Source organism: Thamnophis elegans, chromosome 11, assembly GCF_009769535.1.
Source record: "Thamnophis elegans isolate rThaEle1 chromosome 11, rThaEle1.pri, whole genome shotgun sequence".
In the NCBI taxonomy this organism is placed as follows: domain Eukaryota; kingdom Metazoa; phylum Chordata; class Lepidosauria; order Squamata; family Colubridae; genus Thamnophis; species Thamnophis elegans.
Window position 1 is genome coordinate 33,641,335 of NC_045551.1, and position 15,784 is coordinate 33,657,118.

At 36.3% G+C, this 15,784-nt stretch overlaps 2 protein-coding genes across 2 annotated transcripts; one reads left to right on the forward strand and one right to left on the reverse strand.

Annotated features, from left to right (window-relative positions):
- Positions 1-7: 7 nt before the first annotated feature.
- Positions 8-5,339, forward strand: MRPL30 (mitochondrial ribosomal protein L30). Its single transcript, XM_032226416.1, has 5 exons — positions 8-90; positions 544-621; positions 1,245-1,391; positions 3,701-3,774; positions 3,866-5,339. Exons 1-5 carry the CDS (start codon positions 55-57, stop codon positions 4,002-4,004), a joined length of 474 nt encoding a protein of 157 aa, XP_032082307.1. The 5' UTR covers positions 8-54; the 3' UTR covers positions 4,005-5,339.
- An 868-nt stretch (positions 5,340-6,207) lies between these two features.
- LOC116514613 (lysozyme g-like) lies at positions 6,208-12,790 on the reverse strand (the record flags this gene model as incomplete). Its single annotated transcript, XM_032226230.1, has 5 exons — positions 6,208-6,623; positions 8,796-8,934; positions 9,267-9,463; positions 11,312-11,398; positions 12,625-12,790. Coding segments are annotated over 5 exons (723 nt in total), but the record flags the coding sequence as incomplete, so codon positions are not given.
- Between the last annotated feature and the right edge of the window lie 2,994 nt (positions 12,791-15,784).

Consider the following 15,784-nt stretch of genomic DNA (forward strand, 5'->3'; position numbering starts at 1 on the left):
ACTTTACACGTGATTGTGGTCTCTTTTCGCGAGAAGGTGAATCGGCGCCCTAAGATGGCAGCCTGGCGGTGTTACGTATCCGCTTGGCAGGTAAGAAGCATGGAAATGATTAAAAGATTTCTGTAAATTTCATATAGTTGTGTTATTGGGAAGAGAATTGCAGAAGCTGCAGAAATTCCTTGATGTTGCTGAACGCCTTGCTGGAGCTGAATGAAGCATAGCTGTAATCCTTAAATGTGTTTTTAATTAGAAGCCCCAATTCTGGGGGAAATTAATGTCTTGGAGACTAGCAAGCGTTCGTGTGTACTTTCCAATTTAGCTGATTTAATGTACGTGAATGTCTGGTATATGATGTGCTTCCTGTGAACCTCTGATGTTTTTGATTTTCCAGGAATATAAAATGATAGCTTCTTAGTACCGTAGAGTTAATATATGTGCACATGCATTTTGTCATTATTGATTTATTTGAAACTTTGATATGTTTGACTGTGTTATGTATTAAGCTCTGAAGTATTGTTTTCTGCTTTGTTTTTTATGCTGCAGAATCTGACAAAAAGCGAAGCAATCCCTTGGGGAATATGGATTCGGCAGAAATTTACAAAGTCTCGAATTCCAGAATCAGTAAGGCTTGGGTTAAAAAATAATCAAATATTAGCTATAAATTAAAATGAAAATACAAATGAAGTGGTCAAAATATGTTCTTTACTACATAAATTCTGTTGTGAAAAGATAATTTCATCTTTGTACTTTTAGAATTGAACTATGTAGCTCTGAACTGGTCAGAGCTTAACTTTCTTTTTGTTTCTGATGTGCCTTCCTGGCTACAGAATCCATACTTAAGCCATTATTTTATTTCACCTAGTTTCTTGCTAATTAATACATCCTCTTTATAGCGTTCTCTACTCTAGCTGGTAGAGTGAGTCATTTTTATATACTCTATCTTAATCCCAAATTTGACCTTGCTGTAATCTCTTAAACGACATGTAACCAATTTACTAGCCAGTAACTATGCCAGTAAATAATAAATAGTGATAGAAAAGGAGGAGAACCCCAGCCTAGTTTAAACATGGAAAACTAAACATAACTTTAAACTGTGACTTTATCTGGGATGAAATGAGGGCAAACTGTTTAAAAATGATTATTTGGGCATCTTTGTGCCATGGTTAATGTGAAGATAAGCCCCAAAATCATTAACTGGTTTTACTTATTAGATTGGTTAATAGTGAGAGTTTAACTTATTTTAGGTATTTCTTCCACGACCTGGTGATCATGAAAAATATGGTGGTAATCCAGAAGAGCCTCATAAACTACATCTTATCACCAGGATCAGAAGTGGAAGAAGGCGTCCTTATTGGGAAAAAGATTTGCTTGAAGAGCTTGGATTAACAAAAGTATGTAACTAATTTACAGTATTCAGATATTGTTTTCCACCTCTAATGCTCCATACATTTTAGTTGTATGAATTGTTTATTCAAAATTTGTGCTTGTGGAGTTAATAATTTGGACAAAGTGGCTGTCTATGACTGGATTTTGAGTTATTTGGCCACATACTAAAATAATTTGTAGCTGGAACAGCTCCATGTCACAACAAATTAGAATACTGACTAAACATTTGAGTTCATTTTCATTGTAAGGCAGAAGGTTGGTATCAAAAGAGAATCTTGATTTGCAATTGCTTATTCCAAATACAGTGTTTATTTGGCAACAGCATGGAAATCATCTGCCTTTTTTTTACTTTCCAGTGTAGCCTATAGTCCTCATAACTTCTTGTACTTTTGATAGAAGAGAATATTTGTAGCTCAGGGTTGAACTGTTCTTGGTGCTCTCTGAGCTTGATTGCTTTCTTGCAGATGTTTCATTACCAAACTAGGTAACATCATCAGTGCTATACAATCCTTATAGTTTGCCCCAAATCCAACCTTGCATAGTTTCCAGGCCCTGATTAAGTGTTAGCACCCACTGAATTCAACATTAGCTACTTCTAAGTAAACTATTATTTTGAGCTGTTTAAGGCAAATTTAGTCATCAGTTTGGAAAGAACAATAAATTATACTAAAATTAAATCCATCTGAAAATAGCATTATTAGTTGGGGATAATTGCATCCTGCCAATCACAACATTCTGTCCTTGCCAGGTGGTTGTTGTGAGAATTTCTTCCTATCTTAGGTTTTAAGATATCCTTACACCACCACTTCAGCTTTACTTTTGCTTTCATGGAAGCATTTTGATGTCAGTGTTAGAACTGGCAATATCTTCGGGGTCTTACCAGTGGTGAAATACAATTTTTTTTACTACCGGTTCTGTGGGTCTGGCTTGTTGAGTGTGGCAGGGGAAGGATACTGCCAAATCTGCATTCCCTCCCCACTCCTGGGGGAAGGATATTGCAAGATCTCCATTCCCACTCCACTCTGGAGCCAGCCAGAGGTGGTATTTGCTGGTTCTCCAAACTATTCAAAATTTCCGCTACCAGTTCTTCAGAACCTGCTAAATTTCACCCCTGGGTCTTACCATTTTAAAATGCAGTAATGGCATCTCAGAAATGTATTATCTTAAACTATGCTATGAAGGCAGTCTCTACGAGTTTAAAAAAGTTGCTGCTCTTAAGTGTCTGCCTGATTACTGAATTAAGTGTAACATGAAACTAAGTAGAATTGAAATGCTTTTGTTGTTGAAGGATTATATAACAGGAGGGGAAAATGAAGAGTGAACAAAAAATGTTCTATAAAAGTGATTTCTGAAAAGAAGCTTTATACCTATGTCACAATGATTACAAATGACAGGCATAACACAGGCTTTCATTCCTCCTTTATCTTTAGGAGTCTGTCACATCACAATTGAAGCAAAGAGTTGCATGACATACAGATTTAATAATAAGACCAAGTCTGTAGCAGCATTCATTTTTTTAGACATTATGTTAATGAGAAAAAAAGAAAAAAACAAGTTCTTACGTACAGGCTTACCCTTCTCTTCATGAAATGTGTACTATAATTGAGAAACACCTCTTTAGCATATAAAACAGTTAAGGAATGGATTGTAAGAACCAGGACAGTATTTTGCTTCTGAGAGCTACATGAGATTGGGAGCAGTCACACGTGGTTGCACAGCGGCAGACAGGATGATGACACCTGACACAGCAGCTAATATCAGAAATCTTAACAATCCCCCTCTTTACATGTTGTTCTCCATGGCTGAATCAGTATAGAAATCAAGAGTACTTATAGAGTCTGCATCTTTAGGCAATTATATTTATGGTTAAATCCCTGAATGCTTTAACAAATGTTAGCTTTATAGGTAGTTCTCGTTTAATGACTGCCTTTGTGTTATAATGATCATTCAAATTATGTTCCTGATAAAAAAGTAACTTTACAACCAGTCCTCGCATTTACAACCATTGCAGGTCTGTAAATCAAAGGAAAGCTGAAGTAAGATCATAATCACGATCTCAGTTTTGATTAGCAACCACTTCCATTAATTGTTGCTCCCAATTGTGGCCACTAAAGGAAAACTACTTTTAAGACTAAATTGTAGCAGAAATCAATTTAAGGAATCATAACATTTATTTTATTGTTACTGAATATTTAGTGTCTGCAGTGATTTAATATTTATTAAAATCTAATCAAACTTTGCTACTATAACTGTTCTCATAAATTTACTTCTGTGGTGCATTGGAAACTGAGTTGTAGCTTTGTATCATCTACAGAGATATGCTCCAGTGGTGCTTAAAAACATCCCTTCTGTGAATGAAAAACTTAAAGTCATCAAACACCTAATAAGGTGGGTAATTCTTCTCATCAGCAATATTTGGAAATTGGTTTGGTCTAAAAACACTAATAGGTTGTCACCCCCCCCCCCCTTTTTATTATAGAATAAAACCATTAAAACTGCCTTATGGAATTCCAACAGAAGAAGAAATACCTGATACCTATCTTAACAAGGTCACAGGTGAACTGATAGTTTGTCGCCATCTAAAAGAAGTGGAAAAGAACACCTCTGATTCTTCATAATAATGTATTAATACTTTATATAATAAATGTAATATTAAGTTGAGAATTGTATTACTGTAATTGCCACTAGAGGCATAATATGTATGTTCATTTTTAGAACAGTTTCTCTAGACTTAATTGCCATCTCATAAAATTAAATAGTGTTATTATTAAGAAGATAAAAATATCTAGTATTTGGGCATAATTTTTACTTAAACAGTTTGGCTGTTGTAAATGTGACAGTATAAATAATAGCAACTGCAGCAGCAGCTTTTGAGATATATTTTGGTATCTACAAAGTTTACAGAAAGCTGTAACTAACGTAATACTAAACTGAATTTCTGTGATGATTGGTTAAACTAATTTGAAGCTGCTTCGCTGGTCATTGTTAGTCAGATAAAAGTTGACTTTTAAGGTTTACCTTTGTGAATAGCATAGCAGCATTACACAATAAATTGACATCGTCAGGCAGATACAGTCAGTGGTCAGTTAATTGTAAATAAGCCACATGTTTGATCCATTTCCCCCCCCCCAATAATTATGAGTTCATTCCAGTAATCTTACCTTTATTTATTTTTTAGTATTTCTATTTTGTTTAAGGATCTTCCTTTTGTAACTGACTTTCAGGAAGTAGCCTTCAACCAGATTTGCTCCTACAGGAATTCTTCAGGCAGATGTATTTCTATATTTTGTTTCATGTCAGCAATTCACTTGCAAGCATTTATATCAGTGTGCCCCCACACCTTTCATGTGGGGATGTTTTCCATTTTGAGACAGAAGTCTTCTTAAATACTGTATGTGGATAGTGTTCTTGTACAGTGGCATATACCAAATTTTACTTATCCCATTTTTGGTTGGTAAACATTTCAGCTGAATTGTTTTGTTTGGAAAATCCCCATATGTTTAAAGAGATCTGATTCTTCTGACATTCATTTCACCTTTTTTATTAACATAATTTTGTATACTTTTTTTGTTTTATGGAAAATATGGATGTGATTGCTTCCTGGATAATTTATATACTGTTTCTCTGCCAGGAAATCCATACTTTTAAAGTATTAAAATTAAAGTATGAATGAAGGTCTATTTAGAAGCTGATTGCACATATTTTCAGGTCTACACTTTTTTTTCAAAATACATACAGAATGAAGTAGTCCAGAAATAAGGTAGCACATTTCTAAATCATTACTCAAATTTTAAGTCTTACCAGATCTAGTGTATTACTTTGAATTAATTTTTTATCGCCTCATGTATTAGTTTCACTGATCACATCAGGGAAAACTGTTATGTGTTGAATATACATTTACCCAGTCTATGTAGATAATGGAAATTGCCTATTACTAAAACATTTACTTTGGATGTCTGGCTGATTCTTTTTTCCAACCCAAGATGATTTGAGCAATTCTCTTCAACAAGCTAATAGTATATTTGTGATGCTAACTTACTTTCCAGAACTTTCATTATATTTCCAGTGTAATGTTATGAGCTCACAGAATTCAGGCTAGTTTGTAGATGCAATTTATTTGGACTGCAAAAGGGGGAGCGACATTAGACAAGTTGCAGCTAACTTACGTATAGCTGCCTGTGTAAATTGATTTGAAATGCTACAGATAGAGAGTCCATGGAGAAGTCCATTTTGACTGTCTCCCAAAAGCAGTATCCCCCTAAATTTCTATTAATTCCCAGAACTTCAAAGCTATATAAATTCCTAGGCACACATAGGCCTCTACAGATGAAATACGTGTTTTTCATTGGAGCCTTGGCTTATTCCATAGTTGTCACATTCTTTTGTACATTCATTATGCAGTTTTACCTGTTCTAAGTGAGTGATTGAAAATATTTTCACGTCATTCCCCAGTTCACCACTAAGGATTACTCACACTAGATGCTGTAGTGTAGACAGGTCCTGTTGATTTTCTTATACAGACTAAAGTTAAAAGGATATAATAGTGTGGTGGAACAAAGAGTGGGGAGAAAGAATAGAATAGAATTTTTTATTGGCCAAGTGTGATTGGACACACAAGGAATTTGTCTTTGGTGCATATGCTCTCAGTGTACATAAAAAGAAAAGATACATTCATCAAGAATCATAAAGTACAACACTTAATTATAGTCATAGGTACAAATAAGCAATCAAATCATACTAGGAAACAATATAAATCATAAGGATACAGGCAACAAAGTTACAGTCTTACAGGCATAAGTGGGAGGAAATGGGTGATAGGAAGGATGAGAAGATTAATAGTAATGCAGATTTAGTGCATAATTTGACAGTGTTGAGGGAATTATTTGTTTAGCAGAGTTATGGCATTCAGGAAAGAAAGCCCCGTAATGGGAATACAAGCTTGCTTGCATGAAGTATGATTATAACCATAAAATAGCAATATAGCTTTATTTTCTGCAGAAATTGGCACAACTTTATTTTTGTAGAATTTAGCAAATAGATCTTGCTAGTGTTACATACAAAATTTGGGTAAGGCTGAAATGACAGCATCTTTGTTCTAGACTTTTAATATCCATTTGTTTTGTAAAACTTGGCTCTTGCAACAACATCATTGGCATAGTCATTCTTCGTAGTGCCTATATCCATTCGCTCATAGCTTTGGACATTTTTAGGTCCTGCATTGTAGGCTGAAATTCCACCTATCATTTAAAAAGTTAAATGTTAATGTGGTAGGCATTCCTCAAATGCTAATACAATTTATAAACTGAATCTAGATTGGATTAACCATGCTCCTAATGCAAAATAGGTTAAATAACTGATTAGAGATAAAGCACAGTATTCAGAATAAAAAAATAATTTTCTTTCTTAGTAGAAGTGAGTAAAAGTTTTGGAATAATTTTGCCTGCAATAATCTACAAATGTGCCTTTGAAGGGCTATAAGGATATTTCTAGGAATGCATAATTTATATTATCAGAAAATTAAGCAGATGTTTTATTTAAATATACTAGAAGAGAGAAAATATCTTTTGCAATTCGTGTATCATGAAACATAATCTTTCTAGCATTTTGCTTTTATACAGGTAATCCTTGACTTATGATTATTCATTCAGGGACCATTCAAAATTACAATGGTGCTAAACGAAGGGACATATAACCAGTACCTGAAGTTACAGTTGTTGCAGTGCTCCTATAGTCATGTGATTAAACTTCAGAGGTTTGGCAATTCACCTGCCCTGAGAACTGACTGCTGGGAAACGGCAGCAGGCCCCACCTGCCTGTACCTCCTCCCATCCCACCCTGCTATATCCCTTGGACTTTCCTCCTGTTTGAGTCACCATAGGCCTTAGAGTCACTTCCCACCTGGCTGGGTCCCACGGGCCTTGGGCGCCCCACTGGGATCTCATAGGCCTTGGCTTTGCTTTCTGCCCCACTGCTAACCCCCAGACCTCGGGCTTGCTTCCCACCCTGCTGGGTCTATAGCCTTGGACTTCCTTCCTGTCCTGACATGTCTTCTTCTAGTTACCTCTTCCAAATATCGCCTTTCTGAAAGAGTGCCCAGCAATGTGGAGCTTTCCTGCAGAGGCCACCTTGCACCATTCTGGAAGCAGGTGTATTCTCATGACCTCTCAAAAGAGCAGGATTTGGAAAAGTGTATCTTTCTGAGAGATTGTGTGAATGGCACTCACTTCCCAAATGGTGCAAGGTAGGTCCTCTGTAGGAAGGTCTGCACCCATAAGCTGGACACTCTTTTGGAAAGGTGATCTTCAGAAAATCTGGCACCAACAAGTTATACAAAATGTGAAGGGATGGGGAGGAGGCCCAAGGATGTGGGACCCAGCAGGGCAGGAAGCAGATCCAAGTCTTCTGATACAGGTGGGCAAGAAGACAGCCCAAGGCTTGGGCGGGAAGCTGTACAAGGTGTACCTTGGGCGGGGAAGGCCTGGTGCAAACCCTGTATCAGCTGGGAAGGTGCTGGAGTGCAGGCCTGGGCTTGAGGCCTCCAAAGGTATCCCACCTCCTGAGACACCCAACACACTGCTTAATGATCCATGCAGTCATCTAATGACTGCAATAGGGAGAGCCAAGATTGCAGTGGTTGGGCAAATGGATGCTTTGCTTAACTGCAACAACTTACAACTGTAATACTGGGCTCAATTACGGTTGTAACCTGCTTTCTAATCTGAATTATGTGGAAAAATGTTCTTGTCCATCTTCAAAATGACAACATTGTATCTGTAGTTATCAATTTTTCCAATTTACAATCATTCATTTAGTGACTGTTTGAAGTTACAACAGCACTGAAAAAGTGAATGACCATTTTTCACACTTACAACTGTTGAGTATTCACTATGATGAATTTATCAAAATTCAGATGTTTGGCAACTGGCATGTATTTATGACAGTTGCAGTGTCCCTGGGTTACCCTTTATGACCTGACAAGCAAAGTCAGTGGGGAATCCAGATTCACTTAACAAAAGGGTTACTAACTTAACAATTGCAGTGATTCATTTGACAACTGTGGCAAGAAAGGTAATAAATTGAGGCAAAACTCAAATCGTTTTACTTAACAATGGAAATTTGGGGCTCAGTTGTGGTGGTAGGTCAATGGCCACCTATACTAGGTGAATAATAAAATAATAAAAAAATGGATTGGTTGGCAACAAAAACTATTTTATCATAGTTATGAATGCTAGAGCATATATATTTCCTTTCTAAAGATCTCATCTTTGTTTGGGAATTTTCTATTTCCTCCTCCAAACCAGAGAACCATTATCACATGTTATAAATACTGAATCACATGGAAAAATGATAGGAAGGCTCTGGACATAAAACAGATTCTATGTAGATTTTAGTAGAATGATGTTTCATACCTTTGAACTGCTGTTCGTTTGTCCATAATGGAAATTTTTCTTTAATCTTTTCTATCATGCTTCTGAGAATGAGACTCCCCTGAGTAATGTGTTCCTCACTGTCCCAGGTGCCAACTGGTACATGATGTCTTTTATCCACCTGAAAAATGATGACATGCTTTCGATTATTCTGTAATCATTATTGCTATGATTATGTTATGCCAGAATAGTTCAATTGCTTTACAAAGCTAATAATTTAAAAATACAGATCAGTTACCAAAGAGATGTACAGTCAGAACATGGTAAAGATACTATAAAGAGTGGGACAGAGAGTGTATTTAGGGAGAAATGGAAAAACTTTCCATTATACAAGATTGTATTTTGCTTGGGGACAATTATAATCACACCCTATAATTACTTCAGGATAGCTTTGCTTAGAATTGTTGAACATTGGGCATTTTGTGTTTCTTAATTTATAACAAAAGTCTTTACCTGCATTAATCCAAATCCATTTCCATGGTCACCCCAGCCATCTTCTAGGATAGTTCCAGCATGGGATTCTCGAGATATTATAGCAGCAATCACAGCTGCATCAATATTTGTTTTTTCGCTGACATGCTTAATCTTCATTTTATATTTCTCTAGATTGTTTAGATCTCTCCTTGCAATTATTTTTGAAGCCTCAACCCCTTGCAGAGGGAAAAAAAACCAACATGAAAAATGTACTTCTGATTAAAAATAACAATTGGAATTAAACTAAACAGAACAGCTGTCCTTATGTTTAAGAATTTGATCAAATAGGAAGCCCGTCTTCATTATAATGGTCAATGTGCCACTGATGGCTACTATTGATGGGTTTATCAGTAACTTTGTTAAAAAATCTAGTTTCTGGAAAACTAAAGCACTTCATGGACATAGCCATTGCTTTCTTCAAAATTTTTTTTCCAGTTTCTCAATCTAATCCACATTTCCAGCAATGTTCCATTCTAGCATCAATTAACTATATGGGAAGCTTCATTTTTGAAATTAAAGTAAATGCTGCCTCCTATATGAGCATCAGAACCTAGAACTGATGATATTACCTGAATGAAACAACCAAGCCTAGAGAGCATCAACGACATCATGGCCAATTTAGTGTAATGGTTAGGCTAGAAACTGGAAGATCATGAGTTCTAGTCCTGCCTAATTCATCAAGCCAGGAGGGTGACCATGAATGAATCAATCTTAGCCTTAGAAAGAAGGCAATTGGCAAACCACTTCCAAATTCTTGCCAAGAAAACTGCAAGGATTTGTGAGTTAAAAGACTTGAAGGTACACTAACACAAAAAGAGCATCAAATATGCATTAAATGTATTGTGTAAGTGGGGGAAAAACAAAACGACATAGGAAGAAAATTATGTTTATAGAAAGGGCAGCAGCCAACAAGTAAGTGGTTCTTATGGCAAAAGCAGAGGTGGGGAAAAGATGTTAAAGAATAAAAACAAAAAAAGCAAGCCGAAGTAATTTTCAGAAACCATAGTAAGGAGTACAGTGAAGAGGTACCATATTTTTTGCACTATAATATGGACCAGACCATAAGACGCACATTAGCTTTAGTGGAGGAAAACAAGAAAAAAAATTCTGCCTCTGCCTCCCAGCATCCATTCAGTGTTCATCTGGCTCGCATCCTTGCAGCAAACACCTGGTCAGCTGCAGCACGTTATCGCAGCCCCAGCATGTGGCTCGTCAGGTCTCTGCTCCGTTTCTTCCACTACCAGTCAACTGACCTGAACTGCTTCTGCTGCCAGGGAACACTAAAGCCTTCGCTGATGAGCAGTTGATTGGCAGCTGGATCGGCCTCCCAGAATACTGCCAATCAGCTGATCAAAGTGGCAGGGATCACTGCTGCCACCTATCACCATTCACCACGGATTGCCACCGCCACTGCATTCAGCAGCAGTAATTGGCAGCGATTGGGGGCAATGGCAATTGATGGCAGCAGCGATCCCAGCCGGCTAGAACAGCTGATTGGTAGTATTCCGGGAAGCCCATCCAACCGCCAATCAGCTGCTTGGCAGTGAAGGCTCCAGGGTTCCTAGGTGATGGCGAACGGCAGCAGCGGTGACAGGCCCCAAGCCCTCTCCCCCACCACAATATTCGCTCTATAAGAAGCACAGACTTTTCTAACCATCTTTTGGGGGGAAGTGCATCTTATAGTGCAAAAAATATGATAACATTAAATGCCAAAGAAAAGTTCTCTAAATTCTCATTCCGAAGAGGAGACAGAAACCCTTACTTGTTTAAGAATATTGCTGTAGTTATATAATTGTGCAATTATATATATTGTTATAAAGCAAATCTAATCACTGTGTATAAGCTATTTATATAGTTGCAATAAACATCTATTTTTTCCAAAGGGGACAAAAAAGGAAATATGATTCTGGTAAGGAACATACAGACTTAAGAATAGTTACACATTGAATAAAAAAGAGAAAGAAAGAACATTTAGATCACATTGCATATATGTATATTCAAATGTAGGTTATAGTTAATCTTACCCCCAAACTGCAAGCCTTCTTGTTTTCCAGTTTCAAGAGAAGCTCCAGTGGTATCCACATCCATTATGTTACCATAAGAAGAACGAGCTGTTTATACAGGCATTAAATTACTGTCTAGTCATAAAATGTATTAGGCAGTCTATTGCAAAGAAATTCTATTTGCCTTATCTGAAGCTGACAATAGTCATCATCATAAAGTCCTGATCTAAATCTATATACTACTAAAACTCTCGTGTCTGTAACCTTTAACTGGGTGAAATGGGGCAGGATAGAACAAAACTTTTTAAATCAAGGTACCTCAAATGCGCTAACTTACAGGACCCATGGCCTATGACTCCTGTGGAATTGAAATTTGCCAAATTTTATAAAGCATGACATAAAAGTATTTTATGATATAATACAAAATGTCACAAAACATTTTCTGTGATCAATTGTTGATATTTTACTATACAGTTCAACACGGAGTATTTTCAAGGCAGAAACATTCTGAACATCTCTCTGAATTTCTAAAATCTTTTCAAGTACAGTAGAAGCTCCATCATCATTGAAGACATTAAGACATCTAGTAAAGAAATAATTGAAACAATGATCCAAAGTGTCACAGATTGCCTAATTTCAGCTCTAAGCAAACAAGTCATTTAGAAGAATATTTCAGAAAAGATGTAATGCTATTTCCATCACTAGGCTGAACAGCAAAATAGCCCACATACAAGTAAATAATTGTGCTTAACAATATTTAGAAAAGAAAATTAAAATAGGCATATCTTCATTCTACTTGTTCTACTCTCTAGCCCATTAATTCAGTGGAATGGAAATGAATTAGGCCAGCTCCATAGCCGGTATAGTTTTTCTATTAATTTGGGGAATTATCAGAAAACCTGGAGCTCAGGTTGGATCTTGAAGTTTGAAGCTTGATGGGATTCGATATGACACAATTTCACCTTCTTGACAGGGAGATAATGGATTTTGGAGTACTGAAAGCTTCAAAAAATATCCTTTTCCATAAATTGAACTATTTCCCAACCCAGTAAGGGAAATTTACTTCATGCTACTGCTCCCAGTTTGCTACGATTGCTAGGAACCATAACACTGCACTCTAAATTAAGAAGGGAAGTGGATAGGGGTCTTAAAAGAAGGAAACAAACACATTAACGCTCTACTAGGCTCAAAATTAGCCAATAATGTATGTAACTTAATACTTTGGCAAAATTTGACCACATCATTCAGCACACAAATGACTAGTTCTTTCCTAACCCTCATCCTAACCACTGCCTATCACCCATTACATATTTTATAAGAAATAAAATAAATACCTTCCATGATTATCTGTTGTCTGCAGTCGCTTTCAATACTGTGTTGAATGAGGAAAAGAAGGGCACATAGTTTCACTTTCAAAATTAATTTCTGGTAACTGACCAAACAGGATGTCGATTGCAACACTTGGGAAATAACATAATTGTATTTCAGGAAAGTACCAAATCAAAAGGGATTGTCACATACCTGATTGTTTTTCTTGGGATAACAGCAATCCATGTTCATTGTACAGATCTTTTTACTTGTACAGATTTTTTGTTAATGGGACTCGTGAATATTTAACTATTTGGAAGACTCTGAAAATAGATAGCATTCTATTGGAAAGTTCATCTGGAAATCAGGCTGATATCTTTAAACCAATTATTATGTAATGGTTGTTTTAAGGATTTCTCTAGACTTCAAACTGAATTTTACCTTCCCAAAGCACAGTGGCAGAATTTTCAATTTAACTGTGTTTTAATGTATGAGCCCTATGCTTTGGCCAAAGCACCTGAAATGCTCTCCTGTGGAATCTATAACAAAAGTAAAACGTACATATCTTTATGTTTTGTAGACATTATTCTGGCAAGACTTCCTCAGAGCATTAAAAATACCTTGCTGTATTTATAGTCTATGTGGAATTTGAATTCTGTTAGGTTGGTTGGTGACTGGAGGTTTGGGGGAACAGAACACAGCTCACATTTGAACACGCACACAGTAACTGCACCACAGCACATGAAAACAACTGCATAAAAACCTTCATTAATGGCACAAAAACATATTGCAGCCATAACAGCAGAATTCAAGTATCTGCACAACATATTTACTAAGGACAACTACCTACCTTCCTTTCATTAAAATGTATAGTATATTCTGTTCTGAAGCATGTTGCTCTGGTATGACATCCATGGAATATCTTGGATTTTGGTCATCATTCCAAAGTGGGGACTTAGATGTGAACTGAAGAACTGAAATACACCATGGGGACCACCATAATGACACTTGCATACATAAGAAGTAGGTCAGAACTTGCCCGCAGATTACTCCAGCCACTAGCATGACTATAAAAGGTAAAGGAGTCCATGCATGCAGGTTTTGCTCAGTCAATTTGGGGGGGGGGGGAATCTATGACAATTCCGTTACCAACTCACCACAGCCAATTTGCCACGGGACAAAAGTTACAGTAATATCAAACAAATGGTGGAATTGAATCATTTAAAAAAAGATGCAAAAGGAAGGGCAGAATGAAATATAAATAACAAAAATGAAAATATTTTTTAATATTTTAAATAATTAAATTGAATTGTTAAATTGTCCCACATGAGTTGGCCATGGCAAGTTCTCCTGCAGCAAGTTGGCTGTGGTGAGTTGGCTGCAGGACGTTGGTTGCAGCAAGTTGTCCCATTCTGATTTAGGAGGTAGTGCCAGTTCAAAAGCAATAATAAATCTTCTCACATTAGATAGTTCAGATTTTTTTTCTCTTGTCTCAGGTACAGTATAATTGAAAATGTGTAAAGCTGGGTTTATATTATTATTATTGTTGTTGTTATATTTTTAAATGCTATGAATCTATTTCCCAATGGAAGGATTTTTTTTTCATTTCACAACTCTTAAATTTTAGATCCTTTAAAAAGAAATACTAGCTTCAGATTTTGAAGTTTCCTCTCAATAATCCACCCCCCCCCCAAAAAAAAATTCCACATAGCAAGAATAAAATTGACAAAAATATTATGTCTTCAGCTCCAGGAGTCAAAATGCCCAGTTCTTGGCTTCAGTTGACTTTTTTCCCTTTTGCTTTTGTATGAAAAAAATGTGTTTTCATAGCATCTTGAGGTGAACAAATCATTTTCACTCTGTCTCAGCATTTCTTAGAATTCTTCAGTTTTATTAAATATTTCCTTCCAGTCCCTGAGGCCCACTGCAGTGTCCATGTAATCTGGCAGACTGCTGCGTGCCCAGATTTTGTTCACGTGAGGGACTACAACAGTTGTAACATCAAAAGTGGATTGTAAGAAGCTTTTGGGGAGGTCTACCATAACTTTGGTTAAAGACTACCTGTATAGGATTTCACACTTGCAACCCCTAGCTTGAGTGAGGCCAGCTCCATAACAGCTTCTGCCTCAGTAGATATACAAGTAAGATTCCCTGAGCTTCATGTGAGGGCTATGTCCGTTAAGTAGTTTGTTAGCAGGAAACTACATAAACAGGCCTGGTCTAGCTTTCCTTCCTTTTCCTGGAAACCTTGCATATAGGACTGGCAGGAAAATAGCTCTTGGGTGGTTTTTTTTGAATGGGATGTTGTGATGAAATTTCTGGTATGCTTTGCATTGTTCTATTCTACCAGGAAGTAGTGTTCTGATGGTAGTTTAATGCAAGAGTTAAAGAGGACAATTGGTGGATAATTCTGGCTTATTTCTTCTACTAAAAATCACCAGCTGGCGATGAACACCAGTCATTCCTCAGCATTGGAAGGGCTGTGTTAGCCTTTTGAGATAGCATTAACAAAATTTTGTAAAACTAAAAGTATTTTCCCCTTCTTTCCTTTTGCTGTCTAAGAAGGATTCCTTCTAAAATGTTTCCCATACCCTTCCTCTTTTGTAGGCTGAGGTATCTTTTATGTTGGCTGTCCAGTAAGTGGATCTCCTTCTTCACTGAAATAATATTGTTGGTTGAAATTATTATAGGGAAAAAGAATTGCACTTTAAAAATTATATAAAAAGTCTTATTTTTATTTAAAACCCTTTCAATGAATTATAAAACTAAAACAAAGAAATTGGAGGATGACAGTAAACATATCCACATATGGTTATGAAATAAAAATAATTTTAATGTATATAACAAAGGCTTATTCATTATCTTAATGACTGTAAATTTTGAATTACAAACAAAATATTTTTAATTAAATATGAGCCAAAAATTTTGTACAAAGGTTTGTAGAATTTCTCAAGATAACTCCTTCCAACTACTTCCTTGAAAATTCATTTGATTTAGTGATGAGTGGGCTTTTATGTGCACTCAGAAAAGCCAGATATCATATCAAAGAAAGAGCTTTATTTTTCTTGAACTGCTTTGGATAATCAATAATCAAAACAAATTTTAAAATGCAGGGAAACACTGCTGCCTAAGTTCTAGGAGTTTTCTTTTTAACTTTAGATAAATAACCATGCAATGACATCATAA

Coding starts and splice junctions, on each gene's coding strand:
- MRPL30 (XM_032226416.1), top strand. CDS start 55: ATGGCAGCCTGGCGGTGTTACGTATCCGCTTGGCAG. Junction 622..1,244: donor AGTCTCGAATTCCAGAATCA/GTAAGGCTTGGG, acceptor AACTTATTTTAG/GTATTTCTTCCACGACCTGG. Junction 3,775..3,865: donor GTCATCAAACACCTAATAAG/GTGGGTAATTCT, acceptor TTTTTATTATAG/AATAAAACCATTAAAACTGC.